Consider the following 17,422-nt stretch of genomic DNA (forward strand, 5'->3'; position numbering starts at 1 on the left):
AGTCAAGCTGAGAGTGATCCTATTTGTTTTAATTTGATTTGATAGTCTGATACATGGCAGTCATCTGAACTTTACTGTATATTATATATTGATGATGGTGTCTTCATTGATTTAGCCAGAAACTTGTTCAAGCGTTGACATGGCAAAATTACATGTAAATAGTACACAATTCCGAATGAATTTAGACAAACTGTAATAACACACAAATAATATATGCAGAGAAAACGCCTGACTTTATGTGCTCTAGTGAGTCAAAGTGGAAGGAAAATGAAAATATGATGCACACATTAGTAAGCAGGCCTGGTCTGTCAGATTAGGCTGTTTGAAAACATCTAACTGGTGTCATATTAGGTACGTGCCTAAATTCACAATATTTGTACACAGCTGTAGATTTCTGCAAGTTTAGCTGAATTAATGTACGATAAGTACACAACAGATCCTTACAAGAGTCGTCGATAAATTAATCTAAATAAAAATAAAAGACAAAACAAATCACTCAGCTGGGAAATTTTCAAGGTGTGTTTTAGCGTGAACTGGGATTATGAATTTGATATTTATATGCTTTTGTTTTTCTCCATTATGCATTAATTTCCAGATCATACCAGGTGTTCAGTTATATGAAAACATGCATTTCTGATGGGTTTTTTTGTCACGTTTTTGACATCTGAAACAGTTTCTCACAACCCCAAGTCAGCACCAGCCATGACCAATTCATTCATCTCGTTTTTTTCCGCTTCTTGGATTGCATTATGCTCGGTTGTCAAGCTTCTCCTCATGTATCACCTACCTGCCTTGTTTTCATTGAGTTTGACCCGTTTTAGCCACCGAGGCGAAGGTATTGTGTTTGGCAGCATGAACAGGGCATCACAAATATGGATAGGGTGAAAAGAACTTTGGTTTTTCCCTTTTGTACAACTTTGATGAATTTTGCCATTGCAATTTAGCTTGGTTTCACACAGCATACAAAACCTCAATGCTAAAAATGATCAAGGTCATTTGATACAGCACAACCCTTTTGCAATTGTAAAGACAATGCTATTCTACAGTATGTTGCATGTGTTGTTGTATTACAGTGATAGTTCTGTTGAGACGGAGAATCAGAGGCACTTTTCCTAATCCTGCTAAAGCAGTACACATGGGAACGATTACTTGCACAAAGCCATGACACCCTGAGTTGTTCAAACCCTTTTGTTCAAAAAAAGAGTGACAAACAGAGAGAGGCAGACAGAGAGACGGGTACAATAAAAGAAAGTGATTTAATTCTGCAAATGTGAAAGTATTGTATGTCTGGTGGATATTTTTATTGTATAGATTGTCTGAATAGAGCCGCCACAGTTGTCATCGTTCTCCACCATCCTTGCTGTTTTAGGCCAGTTATCAGGACAGGGCCACAGCGTCTTATTTCTATGCACTAAATTCAGTCAGTTTAAGAAAATATCCCTCAATTCTAGAGCATTGGAAACAGCATCATTAAAGTAGCATGGTTAAAATGTAAGAATATGGTGGAGTGAAGCACTTCAAAAGACGACCCTCTGTGAATTAGCAACAAAAGGGTTCCCTTCATTCTTTCTTTAATAGGGTGTTTTAAACCTGTTTTCTCCTTGGATAGAAACAGGATTTCTGTAATGAGCTGGTGAGTCATAGATTCTCTCGGCTTAATTTTTTTTAATTCCCTGCCCCCTCCTTTTCTTTCTTCCCCTTATTTCTCTCTCTCTCTCTCTCTCTCTGTCTTGCTCACTTTCTTTCTTGTGCTGTCTCTCTAAATGGGCCAAGGCAACTTTCTTTGCCATCTACTGGGAGAAAGAACTAGATTAAGGGTATTAACAGGAAGAAGGATGCTGTTTAACCTTTCTGGTTTATGGTCCATACTGTACTCACTTTCTCCTCAAGCTCTTCTGCTATAGACACCCTTCACACACGTGTTGTGTGTCATGGAAAAAGTGCTGCTCGACTGAAACAGTCCATGTGATTCCCACAAATATGCCCAAAATACAATGCAAGAGTGTCAAGCAGCGACCCAAGCGTTAAAAAAAGGAGTGCACTCTCTTCACATCTGCAAACATTAAGTAGTAGTGAGTGGAAACAAAAACAAAATAGTGCAGACGTGCTGTTTCTATTTGTGTTACTTATGAGTGAACATGCTGCGATGCACACACAATAAAGGCAAGGCGCACACAAGCTCGCTATATTTAGATGACAAACTGCCATAAACCCAGGCTAAAGGGGGAAGAAATAAACAAAAGAGAGGGGGAAAAAAAGCAAGGCGGTCCAGAAGCATCCCCTGTCACGGTGCAATCCCCCATGTCCTAATTACACCGGCTTAGAGGAAACGGAGGATTAGCCACTGATTCACCACGCTTCTCGCCTCATCTTCTAATAAGTCCCCTTCTTGTCTCCTTGCCACCCTTTGTGCCACCCTCCATGTCTCTCTCCAGGTAAAGGTAGCAAGATACTATTGACCTGTGACTTTCTGTCTGTCTTTGTTCCTTCTTGCTGACATGCCTGCCTCAGTAAACACCTAATCCCATTTTAAAACTAGGCTGTGCAGCAGTCTTGTTTTGTTAGCTTTTCTAATTATTTTCCATTTAGTATGTGGATGGTGTACATCAGTAACACATAAGATCATATTCTTATGTGTACATTCCTTGTTTTGTGTATTACTGTGTACAATTTTTATCATATAGGGTAAACATATGATTTTTTTATTTGTTGCCTGTTGTTGAACAGCTTTTGATAAATGTACCTCCTGAAGTCCATCTATTCATCAGTGAATACACAATATACACAATACAGCATATTTGATTTATAGCAAAACAGCTTTATTTACAGTGCTGGGCAGACGTTTTAGCCACATTTTTGTTTCCATTCTTATCCATTGTGCAATACCACCAGAGAGGCAACTGGCTGGTCCCAAATCTGATCTGCAACATGTTAATTACCCCAACGATAAAGCCAGAGTCACAACAAACTATCTTCAGCAACTAGAAGAACAAGAAGTCCTGAAACATGTACCCTCATGGTTGAAATGCACTTATTGTGAGTCGCTTTGGATAAAAGCGTCAGCTAAATGAAATGTAATGTAATGAAACAGATGGTATGACTCCCCTGATCATGACGTCAGTCTCAGTTACTTCTGTGTCTTTAATCCCAGACTAAAACTAAATGAACAGAACTGTGGCAAGTTCTCCAAGATGGTGGACATAAATTAAAATGTCTATAGACCTTCCATGCTTTCAGTATAACACACGTAAAAACAGATTTTGGATAAAAGGAGGGACTTTACATGTAAGTAGATTGTGCTGTGTTTGAATTTTTTAGTTTTTAAAATATGTATACGAATAGTAAACAATATCTGTTTTATTAAATTAGTTTTAGGCATCATATGTAAATGAGTTGTTGTTTTGTTACAGGTGCCAGAATAATTTTTCTTATATTTTGGCCTTTGTTAAATTGACAAACAGTTATTTAAATTAAACTGGGTTTAATGTGCATGTTAAATTTAGCTTTGCAGTAAAATGTAGCGTATGCTATATATTACACAACATCAATCGTAGCTGGTAAGTGCACAGTTGTCATAATGCTACATTACCATATATATTGCTAAACTATGGATACCTATTTCGCTTCAATGTTATAGCTTTTTCCTGTTAATTGTTAGCTCAGTATAAATAGCTTGATGACAGCAGGAATAATGTAAGGGTTGTTCTTCTTAGACATCTATATCTAATAGCTTGCCTGTGGCTGCTCTCCTGTGATTGCTCCACCATTAAAACACTTAAAGGTTGAAAGAAAGAGGAGCGATCTATAGCCAGAGGAAATGTGAATTATACAAGGTCTTAAGTCACAGGTTGGAAAAGAGGCTCAGGCTTTTGATTGGCTAAAGCAAGGATCTTCCTTGACTGACCTTGCAATATTTATTGAGTGCCGCTGACGGCTGTGAACAGTGAAGGCTCAGAGCTGCTATGTGCACAATAAGAAAGAGAGGATGTTTTTCTTTGTTTATTCTGCGGTTACTTTTCTTTTTCCTCTTTTATTATGTCGCCAGAAATGACAAAACCTCAATGAAAAAACTTCAAACTTGTCTGAAAACGCAGCTCAAACACAGCAGTGGGAACTTTCTGACGAACGCTGTCACACGTCACAGATGTGGTTACAGATTAACACCAGTTTGCCTGTTCTCAGCACTTTTTGGCCTTGGAAAGGTTCCCATGGCCATTCATTACTGTTCAACCTGTTTGTTGAGATTGGTGTTATTTTTTCTCGTCTGAAATCTGATTGTCAACGGATCTTTCGCCCAAACCCCTTTTTTTTCACAGTCGTCTCAAAGCCAACCTTTACTAACACTCAAAGCTGGTAGAAATCTGTGATGATTAAGATTGTAGCGGCAAGCTAGGGGCTTAGCCGTGAATGATAAGTATAAAGCATGTAGCGAAACCCACTGAAGCTGTATTTGAATAGAGTATGTTTAAAATAGGTTCATTAAAAAATAATCAATATGCCCTGAAGTTTCAAACACACTGACACAGGAAAAGTCTAAGTGCGCATTACACTCAGACACTCAAACCCATCCGCACACACACACACACACACACACACACACACACACACACACACACACACACACACACACACATGCACTCACATGCACTCAGATGCGGCAGCCTTTCTATAACCAGGTAGGTCATTTGCGAACAAATTTGTATCTATAAGGATCACATCCTACGTTTTAGAGCCTTCTTTGCTTCTGTGTGTGAACGGGAAAGTGCTGTTCGAGAACATTAACCTGGCTGCACAGATGCTCCTCATCTCTACAGCCCACAGACCCTCCTTGCCTCCCACAGCACACAGCTCTGCTTGCTCATCATTGATTAGGCTTCGTGTGTTTGTTTTTGTTTGAATATGTGCTTATGCTCCTCTTCCTCCGCCTCTTGGGTTTTTATCCCTCTCTCTCCTATGCATAAATACTCTCTCCTCGGGGTGTTCTTTGAACAACTTAGCCAGGCATTAGCTGACAGAGACGGCCTGCAGTTTGTGAGGGAATGCCTGAAGAGAGGACGTGTTTGATCCTAAGATATGCGTCCTTGATTCCGTCTCTGCTTTGCCAGCCACCGATGCTCCCCACTGCTGCTGCCGTGCATTTCCATCTATGCATCGGTATTCTCTTGCCTCCCACTGAGATAAAATCTATTACACAGGAGAGAAGTATCCCTCTTATTGTGCTTAGCCACCCACTGCACAAAGCAACCGAGACTACTCCCTCAACACACAACCACACTCACAGCAGAACTTTGAATGAATGTATAGATATGTTTTATATAATATAGATTGTTGATTTTTTATGGAACAGTAATACAAATAATGGGAGCTTTACCAAAAAAAGGAAAAATGTGTATTTTAAACCACTACATACTTCAAATTCCCATTTCAAATCACATCACAGGCACAATTAACCATAGTTTATAGGTTTCAAGCTGAGCAGCAGACCAGCATAAAATGCAGGTCCCACAGCAAACTGTGATGAATACACTAAAACAGCAGTTTCATGGAAATACTATTGTATTCCAACCTCTCGAAATAATGTTGGCAAAACAGACAGGCCAACTGTAGAAAACAACCGCCTTTTCCTGCCGCAGCTCTGTTTTAGAATAATAACAATATCAGATGCAGTTTGTTCTCAGTTTCACCACAACAATGCTGCATAAAGAGAAAGAAATATATACTAACTTTTTTATCTAAAGTAATGTGAAATGTAATAGTCTGGCTTCTTTGGATCTGTGTAAAGGTAAAACCAAATTCATAGCCGATTAAATAAGAGGGAGGGAGTTTCATAATAAAAACCTTTTTTATGTATTTAGATTTAGATTTTCACATATTCGAAAAGTGTCAGCAGTAACCTTAACAATGGATATTATTTCTATTTTTTTTCTTATGTAACCTAAGCAAAAATCAGCCATCCAGCCTTACCTTTTCTAATAAAACTAAATTTAAAACTTCTGGTTCACAGTCTGCCCACTGAGACCCGAAGTTTGAAATCCTCTCTTGAACTTCTGTTGTTTGGTAGACTGGCGACCGAAGAAGTCATAAGATATTTACTAAACATTAGGCACAGTCAATGTGGAGACTCTCTCATCTGTGCAGTTCAAATATTTAGTCACCCTGATTGGCTGCGAACAGCGGGGAGGGAGGCTGCATGGATCAGCTGGGCGAGATAGCAGTCAGCGAGGAGATTAAAAACAAAATAACACACACACACATGCACGCACAAACGCACGCTGTGAGCTCCCTCAGGTGAACAGGTGCAGTCATGCTCTGTCACAGATGCTCTGCGCGATTCGTCAGCTGCCATTCCTCCTGTCCACCTCAGGTGGGTTGGGGTATATTCACCAGAACACAACCTCAACACGCACACGCACACACACACACACACACACACACACACACACACACACACACACACACACACACACACACACACACACACACACACACACACACACACATTATCACACACATTATCACAGACAATTCTCCAGTCTCATAGGCCACTCATGGAGCTCATGACTACCCAGGTATGAATGATGGTAAAATGATTCACCATCACACCTTTGTGTTGGGATATTTTTTTAAACCTTGTTTTTGAACTTGTTGAACACTTTCCGATGGATTTGACCAATGTTCAACTTGCTGCTGCTTTGCTCGCAGTAGCCTGTGAATACAGCTCTCTCTTGGTTCATCCCTCCGTCCCTGGGAACCACAGCGTGTGACAGAGGGACATTAATCACAGGGCTGGGTAATAAAGCGAGGAGGGATGGGCATGTTGGGCCAGGGGGGCAGGCGTCTGGAGGGAGAAAAGGCTGTTTAGGGAAATCACACCATGCTTTATGACACACACAGATACACAAGCACATTTTTCCACTCACAGGTTTAGGTGCACACCATTCACACACTGTACTGAAGGCTTCTGCCCTGAAAGCTTGAAAAATTAAATCAATGCGAGGAGAACGACTCCGAAATCCAAGAAATGTCACCAGTTGCTTTCTGTTAGTCAGCACTGTGCCTCCTTAGCTACTTATGTGTGATGTCATGTGGACTGGCCCTTGTTAATGAAGTGTTAATTTAGTAAAATCATTTTTTAGAAAGGAAAAAAAGTGGCTTTTCTTATTACTATAATTTTGAAAGTAATGAAAGGCATTTTACAGCTCCATAGAAGAAACAACTTCATTGTTGCCGTGATGCCGAGATGGCTGCTGGAGGTTTTTGTGCTGATAACTCAATATGTGAGAGGGTGATACAGTAAGACGTGGCTGGTTGTAGATGATTACTTGCTAAACGACAGCTTGACACACAATTTTACTTTTAACTTTTCATCCTTTTTTTATTCCGTCTTGACATTTTACACTGGACACTTGGTTGTGAATCATATCAAGTGGAGTTGTGATAATAGATATTGTGATTATGTGTGAGTGTGTATATGCACCTCTACCCTCAGTTTTTTTTTGTGTCATTTCCATCACATCTGCTCCTGCATGGTGCTCGTCAAGGTGTATTATAAAATGAGATAGCGAAAATAGTTTCCCGTTTTTGTGAATCCACCGTAACTACACGACAAAAGCTCGGTGCTCTTGGTCCTTGAGACATGGTCATTGAGCTAACTGAGAGCGGAGAGAACAACATTTTAACTCAAACGTATAAAAATACTGAGTGGTCACAGATGAATTGTGAATCATGCTGTTAGAGTTGTTTCTTTGGTTTGATTTATAGGTGAGAAGCATTAACTGATACATGAATGTTCATTATCATGCATCCAGACATGCATGTAACATGCAATTTTAATACACGATAGATGTTTGTTCCTCTCCGTCTTCTATTGTTGATGCATCGGGCAGTCACCACGTTTTAAATGCTCTACTCCACTACTTTGGTAAAATCCATAGTTTAAATAATTTACTCAGATTATTCAGAATTTATTCTGTAAGATCTGTCTGCCACTAAAAAGTCAGTTTAAAGGGATACATGTAGGGACCCATATTTGCATTTTTGTATTTGCACTTCATTGGTTCAGAAAGTAATTAACCTTCATTCATCTATCTTTTCACTTTCACTGGCCTCTGTCACCCTGGGTGTTGTTACAAGGCACAGCAATATCTGATGTCAAAAAATTACACCGCGAACCAGGATCATTTACTTATTTTCCGTCTTGCTTCGTCGTGTTGTAGAATTAAGGGTTTTAGAGGTTTCTTTGACACGGTGTCCTTTTGCTGTTGCTCAAAGATTCCTTGGAGCAGCTCTGCCTACTTTTATATCTGTTTCATGTGCTTTTAGCATTAAAGATAACTAGCAGTCACAGAGCTGTCCTATCTAAGTCATTGTTACCCCATCAAGAAATTCTGCCCTAAAGCAAGGCAATTAACCCTGCCACTGGTAGTAAGATAGCTCTTCTGCTTCCTGTTAATAAAGCATCCACAAGTACAAAAGAGTATGTGGAGTTAATTAAAGCTTTTTGTTGGCAATAGAGGTGTAATAAATATCAGATTTCAATCAGGAATTCAGGTCAAGTGTCTACAATAGGGCTGCAAAGATACAAAACAACTGTGCCTCACTCTTTCCTTCAGAGTTTCAGTGGCACGATTTCCTTGAAGCTGAAGTTGACTCTTGCGTCTTCTCTTCTTTCTGATGTCTAAAATGTTTTGGTCTTGCCATAATCTGAGCAATCTAAAATTTTTGCTGCATTTCGTTGCATCTATATTTTACAATTGATAAATGAATGAACGCCGAAAGATAAAGAAGTGTGTAAGCATAGATTGATAACTTCAGTTTCAAGCCATCTTCAGGGTTTATATTACAACAAATACTTCAAACTTCAGTTGAAAAAAATAAAAGCACAAATTAGTTTATAAAATGTCTACAAACTAAAAAGGCATAAGCATGTGTAAGTGGTGTAAAACTAATGAAGCTAAAATATGATTCTCTAAATTAATTGCTATATATTGAAAAATCTTAAATTCTGCTGATTACTATTCTGTTTCTTTATTGAACTATTTCAGATTTTTGGCTCGCAGGTGAATCAAATTGTGAACAATGATTGCACGTTTCAGCGCATCTATCAGAGTAATTTATCTTGGACCGTGCACAGTGCTGAGAGACCAACTGGAGAGGGAGAGGCTGAGCATGCCCTGATAGCCAAATTATCACAGGCAAAATGTGTCCTCGGTGGAAGCATCTCTTAACCATCCCAGAGAGCTGGTGTAGCCATGTTGAAGACACACAGAGGGAGAGAAAGAGAGAGATGAATGTCACCCCTGCTCTCGTATGTCATATCGTTAGCCATAGATATGCGGAGAATGCCTCAAGGTTGAACGTGCAGCTGAGACATGAATACTCTATCTGAGGCTTTCTACAACTAAATAGAGGGACATGGATTATTTAGGCTTTAATATGCACATGGTGAATGGACAGCCACCTCTGAGAGCATGAAGACATCGTCGGAGCCAAGTTAATTGTTTGTGTCTGGAATTCAGGCAAGCTGTGAAAGGCAGTGGTTGTCAACCGGTAAGCGTGGTTACATGTATTTTTGTTGGGCCTGGTGATGGATTACAGTAATGTGCAAGCTTTCAACCAAATCATCCATCTTTGCGCTTTGACATGCTGTTCATATTTTCTTTCTCAAATCTCAAATCACGTTTGCAGAGACACAGGCGCTCACACGCATACTGTATATTTCTGAGTGTGGGCAGATGCGTTCCCTCAGCCCCACAGCATTTAAATGTAGTCCATCTCATACTGGTCTGCTTTCCAGCTCACCTTCTTCAGATGACTGCCTCGACATGGGAAATGTCAGGCTCTCCTTGCCAGCACTGTTTGGCTTCTTCAAACATTTGTGAAGTGTTAAGCTCATCTCTACAGCTTAGGAGGGCAGTCTCTCAGCAATCTAGGCTGCTGACCCGCATCACAGCAAAGACAGCCTAGCCAAGTGCACTCAAGCACATCCACTCTGCCCGCTCATTCGCATCAACGAAAGATTGTATTAGTCCCAAGTTTGTGGTCTTCAAAGCAGCACTTTAACCAACGTGTAGAAGTTCATGCATTGCATAATGGAACGGATAGGGTAACTTTACAACTCCTAACAGTGATGGTCTTCTCACATTTAGTTGAGAATAATCGTGGAAATGCTGCTCTGAGTAGCCTCATTCTAACTCCATTAAATGTTGCCTTTAAAACAAAGCCTCTGAAAACAGTTGCAAAAGTTCAAACCACAACAGGCTTGTTACAGGAAGATAAATTACTCTGATTCAAAATGTGATTTGGCCGTACATTCAGTTTACAAACATGTAGCTTTCTAATGCAGAATCAGGGTGTAAACCACCAACATTCAGCAGGAGAGGTGAAAGCGGTGCTAACAAGCCATAATGAACAGGATAGGATAGGATAGGATAGGATAGGATAGGATAGGATAGGATAGGATATATGATATGTGGATATGACCAGGTTTTGGTTCAAATATTGCTGTCTGATTTCTGTTTGTATAGCCCAGTAAAAGAGTCAGCAGTGTTTCATTTCCATAAGAAATTCAAAGAATGCTGTTTGTAGCATTTGGTTCCACAAACAAAGACAGAAATGCATCACTTATCTCAAAAACAATATGCAAATTAGCCTGAGCTACAGAAGCCTGTTCAAACATTCTTTAGATTTTAGTGGAGAGCTCTTATACGTGTGCCTAACATGTACGATGTAAAGTTTAACGAATGGAATGATGAACTACAGCAGCGAAAGATATGATAAACAAGGAACGAAAGTCATAATAATTTCATTTGTATTATGTCAACTGGTAAAATCCTGTTTGTATGTTTTCTCTTGATTTAATCCCACCCAGCCAATGGAAAAATTCAATTTGTGGAACAGATGCTCAGTTGTTGTTTTTTTCTCCACTATTTTTCACCTCACACCCAAGAGGAGAAAAAAAAAAGTGCTTCTCTCTCTTATTTTTGTATTATTATTATTATTATTATTATTATTATTATTATTATTATTATTATTTAGTATTTTTTTTTTAAGCAAGTTCTAGATCCGTTTAACACAGTCATGAACACTCCCATAATCGGCCAGAGTGTGCATCCTTCTGAATAGAGATGAAAGACGGGAACACACATTCACACTTATACACACATGCGTACACACACGGCAACAACAAGGAGCATACAAATAAACAGGCACAAACACACAGGGAAGAAGCACAAGCCATTTGGCACAGTCTCTCTGTCTAGGGAGGGCTTCAAAGCCCACTGACATGAATTTATGATAACGGCACTATGCCTTTGCCAAACCTCAACTGTTGTTGTTTTTCTCTCGCTCCCTCTCCATCCTTTCTGTGTGCTCTGCCATCCCCTTGATCAGAGCTTTGGAAAATGCGAGCAGGTGTCCCCTTGGAAAGCCGGGTGCATGAACGTGTGCGTGTGGCAACATGTGCATGTATTTATGTGTGTGTTTGGGATGGGACATCTTTCGCAGGGCACTTCCTCTTTTTACGTCATTTCATTATGTTGGGCTCTACTTCCCTAAGTTATGGCTCCAACTCATTGTACAGTTCCATTCAGTTGCATAATGGCACTGTGATTTTATTATCATCCCACTGTGTGGTTTTACTCTGTTCTATGCACACTACTGATGTGAATATCACTTTCTTCTCCATCCAAACCCCCCCCCCCCCTTTTTTTTTTCTTTTTTTTTTTGTCTGCAGATGAGGATTGTGTGAATTGTACAGAGGAGTGCCGAGTACTGGGTCACTCTGACCGCTGCTGGATGCCCCAGTTCCCTGCTGGAGGAAACCAGGCTGAGGGCGTTGACTACCGCAACAATATGTTTGTGCCAGCCGGCATGGAGACTGTGCCTGAGACAGAATCCTACGAGACTGTCAACCCCAATGGCAAGAAAACGTTCTGTACTTTTGGCAAAGAGAGGCGTGACCACACCATCTTGGTTGCCAACGTCAAGCCCTACTTAAAGGCGAAACGTGCTCTCAGCCCACTTCTCCAAGAGGTACCCTCGGCTTCTAGCAGTCCCACTAAGGGCTGCTCCACCATGTCTCCCTGCTCCTCAGTCAAAAGCCCAGCTGACGGGGCTGAAGGCAAACCTCCTCCTGCCACCTGCTCTGGCCACTACGGGCCTCCTGATGGTCAGTACCTGTCACCAACCAAACAAACCAGAGAACAGGGGGTCTACCCATCCTTGCCTCCCTCAGACCCGGTGGCCAAGGTGCTCGCAGAGGCCCGCTCCAGGATCAGCCAAGAGGCAGCAGGTGAAATGGAGTGTGTCCTGGAGCAGGTGGAGCCAGACGGGAACCGTGACGGAATGGACGCTGACCAGGTGGTCAGAGACATCGACAAACTATTGCAGGACTGCAGAGGAAGTGAGGCCACTGGCACACTCAGGAAGTGACACAAAGGACTGCAGCAAAAACAAGTCGGAAGGCAGAGAGAGGAGTAGGATGCTATTCCAAAAACTCTCGAGCCAAAACTGTCACCAAAACAAATTGAAAAGGTTAAATGGCTCTTATGATAGGAGCTCTTTTCACTGTATTTGTTGTAGAAAAATACCAACACTGGACAGACAAACATTTCAGTCACTTAGCACCCGTTCTGGTGTTAAGATCCCGACCGATAAAAAAAGGAACTGGGTAACAAACGTCTGAATTCTGCTGAATTTATAAACTCTTTGTTTTGGATTCTTAAGCAAATTGCAGAAGTTTATGCCTCTGACACCTCGCAAGCTATTATCTAAGTGCCCACCAGCTCATAAGTGTGTTGTTCATGGTCTCTCGTGAAATCCTACATATCTAAGTGTGTGTAGGTGGATTTCTGTTACGTGTGATGGACATAAAAACTGAATGAAAAAGGACTATTTATGGTCAGACATGACAATCGATGCAGAAACAGAGAAACAATGTCTGATCTACTCGGGACAGTGTAAGACCGCAAATACACAAAACAACCTTATCTTGGATGGATCGTCTATCTGAACGTGAAGAGATTTGTTAATCAGGGGTGTGTTCCCAGGGGTTTGTGATGGACTTGGGGTTAGAGCGGCTTAAATGCTCCACCGAAGGAGAATTATTAACAGTGTAACCATGTTTCACCTGTCATTTGTAGCTACATGTGTAAGCTGTGTCTGTCTCACACCTCTATTTAAATGTTCATGTTGCTGACCGGTGAAGCTGCACGCACCAATTTTACACATGTGCACTACACTTTGCGCATACATACGCTGACACACTGACACGCACTGATGGCCCACAACACGCACACAAACACACAACAATGCTTAAACACAACTGTCCATCTGTGGAATTGTCTTATACATGTACATCATCAGCTTTCAGTCCCTTGTGTACAGTGAATTATCATGTGTGTGACTCTGCCTTAAGGCAATCACAAGTTGTATAAAAAGGGACATTTTTCCTCAACTGTGAAAAGATGATATCTATATGAATATATAGATGACTGTATGTATGAATCCATGTATAGTGTCCAAATATTAACAAAATATTTATACATTTTATAAGAAAAAAAAGAAATGAGGAATCTCAACAAAGAGTGTCCTGGAGTTGAGGTCAAGAGTGGAGTAATAACTCAAAGAACTGCGAAGGACACTGCCATTGTTTCGAAGACGAATATCCAAAAATATGAATAAATAAGAAAATGTCCCTTCACATTATCACTATACATAATATCATTATATGTGTAAATGTATCCAATTTAGATGTGTTTACATCAAAAAATTGACATATTTTTTATTGATTTTACTGCAATTTCTGTGCATTTGAGCCAAATTGTTATGTGTACAAAAGCTATATTGTGTATTTTATTAAATTAATATATAGTTGTGTTGCAATATACATGGGCTTATATTGTATTTGGCAAAAGTTGCCTTAGTAGCTGTCGAACTCTGTGAGTTTGCTTTAGTTTGGGTTTTGGTTGGTGTTTTGTTTTCATCTCTATTCTGCATCTTTGCAGGCTGGCTTCAGTGCTTTTGAGATGTCGCCTCTTTTTACCCTGAGATCCAGCTGGATCAAATACAATAACTGTTGAAAGCTTCATGAGCCAGCTGATCTAGAATACAATTCAAACCAACAACAAAAAGCAACAACCACAAGATAACAGTTTGAATATTTTTACTGACCAGATTTTTACAGGGCAGCTATTTTCTTTAACAATAACTAGTATGCGTACTTTATGTTCATTATGTTTTTACTTTCTTTCCAAAAAAGAAACCTGCCATATGGAAAGTGGAGTGGTTTCCTTGGTGATCATAAAACTGCCTTACTGTCTCTGCAGAGAGCTTGTTGTATCTGTGGAGCTTGTGACTGCTTATAAAGCCCTGGTCCACCAGAATGTGCATTTTCTATAAAGGACCAAAAAAGGTTCTTTTTCAGCAGTCTGTGTTGTTTATGTATGTACTCCTTCTCAATACATGTTAGAATTCTCATACTTTGCAGAGAAACTTGACATCTGAAATTCTATCTGAAGTTACTTTGGATTTGATGTCTTAGCTGTTTAGGTACATGGTTTATATAACCAGGTGTCTTCACATTCAGGCTTTCTTAAAAAAATAATGATACAGACATTTATTTTTGAAAATTTTGGCACATTTCGGCCACTCTCTGAAATAATAGTAGGAGGTGCTTTTTCTAATATTGTCTGAGAGTAAAATACGCAGAACAGTAGGCTACTAGACTATATGTGTTTTGGAAAATGTGACCACAATCACCAAATGTTTGTAAGATGCAGCCATAAGAGGGAACAGTGACTTACATCCAAATGGCTCCGGGTGTGTTTACTGTAGAAAGTGTATCTGAGCTGAATTGGAATCTAAACAGCAGATATAACACATTCTGTCCTGTAGACATATCACATCTGAGTGTTTTGGTATTTCTGTTCTCGCTTCTTTTCTGAATTGTGGTGCATGTTTGGACATCCTCCTGTCAATCTGCCATTTTGCCTGCTTGCCATCTTTTCTTGTATTTTACTATTTCATTTACTTCCACCTCTTCAGCCATTTGCTTCCTCGCCTCTGAGGAGCAGAGTACCTGTTGCCTTTTCTCCTCTCTTTCGTCTGTAAAGTGTTTGGTTTCGGCTTACCCTTGCGCTTTTCCTGGGAGATGGCAGAGGCTGTTTTTAGAGATGGCTTGGAGGTTTTGACGGAGGAGGAAAATATGTATGGCTCTTTTGAAAAAATATTTTCTTTTGTTATCTCTCTCAAATATCTGGATAAATAAAGCAAGTCTGACATTCACATCATATAAACAGTTAAAGTGTGCTGTTTGAAGTGCATACTACTACTATGATCCTAACAAAAATGCTGTTACACACATAAACACCAAGGCACTTCAGCAAAGCACTGCCTTTCATTTACATGCTTAGCCCCTTAAATGTAAAGTAAAGGCTGAAAAAGGGGGCAAATACTACCCAGACAAATGTTACACTTCCACACTTGTCTTCACGATTTATGTTCTTTTCATCTCATTGTGCTCAGTCTTCATGCTAGAACTAGCATTCTCTACACCGTGTGTGTGTGTGTGCGTGCGCGCATTTGCCTGATTCGCTTTCATGCCCTCATTGTTTGACAAAACAATTCCTTTCATTTCTATTACCTCTGTTCAATAGATTTAATTCCAACTCACATTAAACCTCCATTGCTGTGGTCTTTCTTTTATTTAGACATTAATTAAAACAAAGTGCAGAGGTCATCCCAAGATTCCGTTTTGTTTTGTTTTTTTCCCCCACTCAGAGCCTGGCTGCCGAGAACAGTCACTGTTACAATTGAGGCACGTTTAAAGTGCTGTCCCCTCTAATGGTGTTTGCCGGGCTCGGCCGGTGCCTGCACACTCCCAAGCTGAGGGTGAGGAAATCTGCTGGGTCCAGTGCACAGAAGGTATTCTTTAAAGCCATGGCCCCTCTCTCAGGCTATTTGCTGTTGCTGTTGAGGTCAACACATAGTTGGAGCTTGAGCATAATGTAAGACCTCTCATTATTGTCTAATTACACACTGTTGGCATCACACACTGTTGGCAGTGCATTACCCAAATCTAGAGTGGGTTATTTTTGCCCACTTAAGACTGTTGGTTTTACCGCGCGATTAGGACGGGGCCTTTGTGAATGTGGCTAACCGCCTCTGGTCTCTGACTCACAGGTGCACACGGAGCCACTGCTTCACACACGCATAAGAGACAACACGTCTTTTTCGTTAGTTAAAACAGGCACCCAATGTTTGTCAGTTTTGTTCCCTCACCCCCAGGCCCACACTGATAGCATAGGGCTCCATGCTACAATGGGCAGCTGGTGAAAAGGCCAGAGACATTCATTTGTATGGATTATTTCAACTGCTATTGTCTAAAGGCTGTGTTCATTGTGATCTATCTGAAAAAAAATGAAAAGATGAAAAGATCAAATAAAAAAAGCAATTACTAATAATATTTGCTCCTGTCCTTGTGTGAGTTGGTTGGGGAATGGTTAGTCATGGCTTTGATTTAATTTCTCTTCTCCCAAGAGATAACCTCGCACACCCCGTATTTTTGTTCTCTCGAGCATCTACACGGCCAATTTTTTCTTGTCAAATGGGATTGCATTGTTTACTTTTCGAGTACCAGCCTACTTTGGAAAAGATAAAAATAAGTTCTAAATATTTTCAATTCTTTGGTGGTAAATACACATATGCAAGTACCTCCTATCAAAGCATACATAAACACACACACACACACACACACACACACACGCATATGCTTCGGGCAAACGATTCTCCATTCATCACATTAGTTCACATTTTCGCCGCACAAAAGATTACTGCTCATTTTGCTAATTGCTCAGAGGCAAATAAATTGGTGCTTGAAATTATGTGTACTAATGCTTTCAGATAAGATTTTGCATTCCACCCTTGAGCTAGATTTTCTTTCAGAGGCCAATTTGAAGTGTCTTCAACACTGGCCTGTGGTAATAGAGATATACTGTACGCTTCCTATTCGCTCAAATCTGAAGAACCCCCAATGAAAATCAAATTTTATCCTTGTTAGCAGACATATCATGAGCAAAATAAGCAGTAAACACCGTGGCTGAGTATTTCCACTTTGGAACTGCAGTGAGTGTGACCGTCCAGCCTGGTATCATGCCAAAGCATGTGAGGGCTGGAACCGGCTGTATTGCCTTCCGTCTGCCACCGGAGATGATCACTGCTGTTGAAGACAATGCTTATGATTCCACCAGACGTGGCGCAAGGCAAGTGTGCAGCATCCTAGAAGCAGCTCGTCCCTCCGCTTTGCTAGAAATACGTGCCTAGTCAGAAACCAGAATCAAATTGCACAGAGCATTTCAGCCGCACAGGAAGTCCGACACAGGGACGGCATAGAGAATGCAGTCAATTTTCAGAATTTAAAACC

General features: G+C 40.4%; 1 protein-coding gene across 2 annotated transcripts in view; it reads left to right on the forward strand.

Moving 5' to 3' along the window:
* Positions 1–16,463, forward strand: part of pcdh17 (protocadherin 17) — a 57,272-nt gene extending 40,809 nt beyond the window's left edge. For both annotated transcript variants that reach the window (XM_069173525.1, XM_069173526.1), the window contains exon 5: positions 11,735–16,463. In XM_069173525.1, coding sequence (XP_069029626.1) covers positions 11,735–12,432 — 698 coding nt within the window. In that variant the 3' untranslated portion in view covers positions 12,433–16,463. The remainder of the gene's footprint in view (positions 1–11,734) is intronic.
* The last annotated feature ends 959 nt before the right edge of the window (positions 16,464–17,422 follow it).

Source organism: Embiotoca jacksoni, unplaced genomic scaffold (genome assembly GCF_022577435.1).
Source record: "Embiotoca jacksoni isolate LCO1_2020_lvr unplaced genomic scaffold, fEmbJac1.0.p SCAF_6, whole genome shotgun sequence".
Classification (NCBI taxonomy): Eukaryota; Metazoa; Chordata; class Actinopteri; family Embiotocidae; genus Embiotoca; species Embiotoca jacksoni.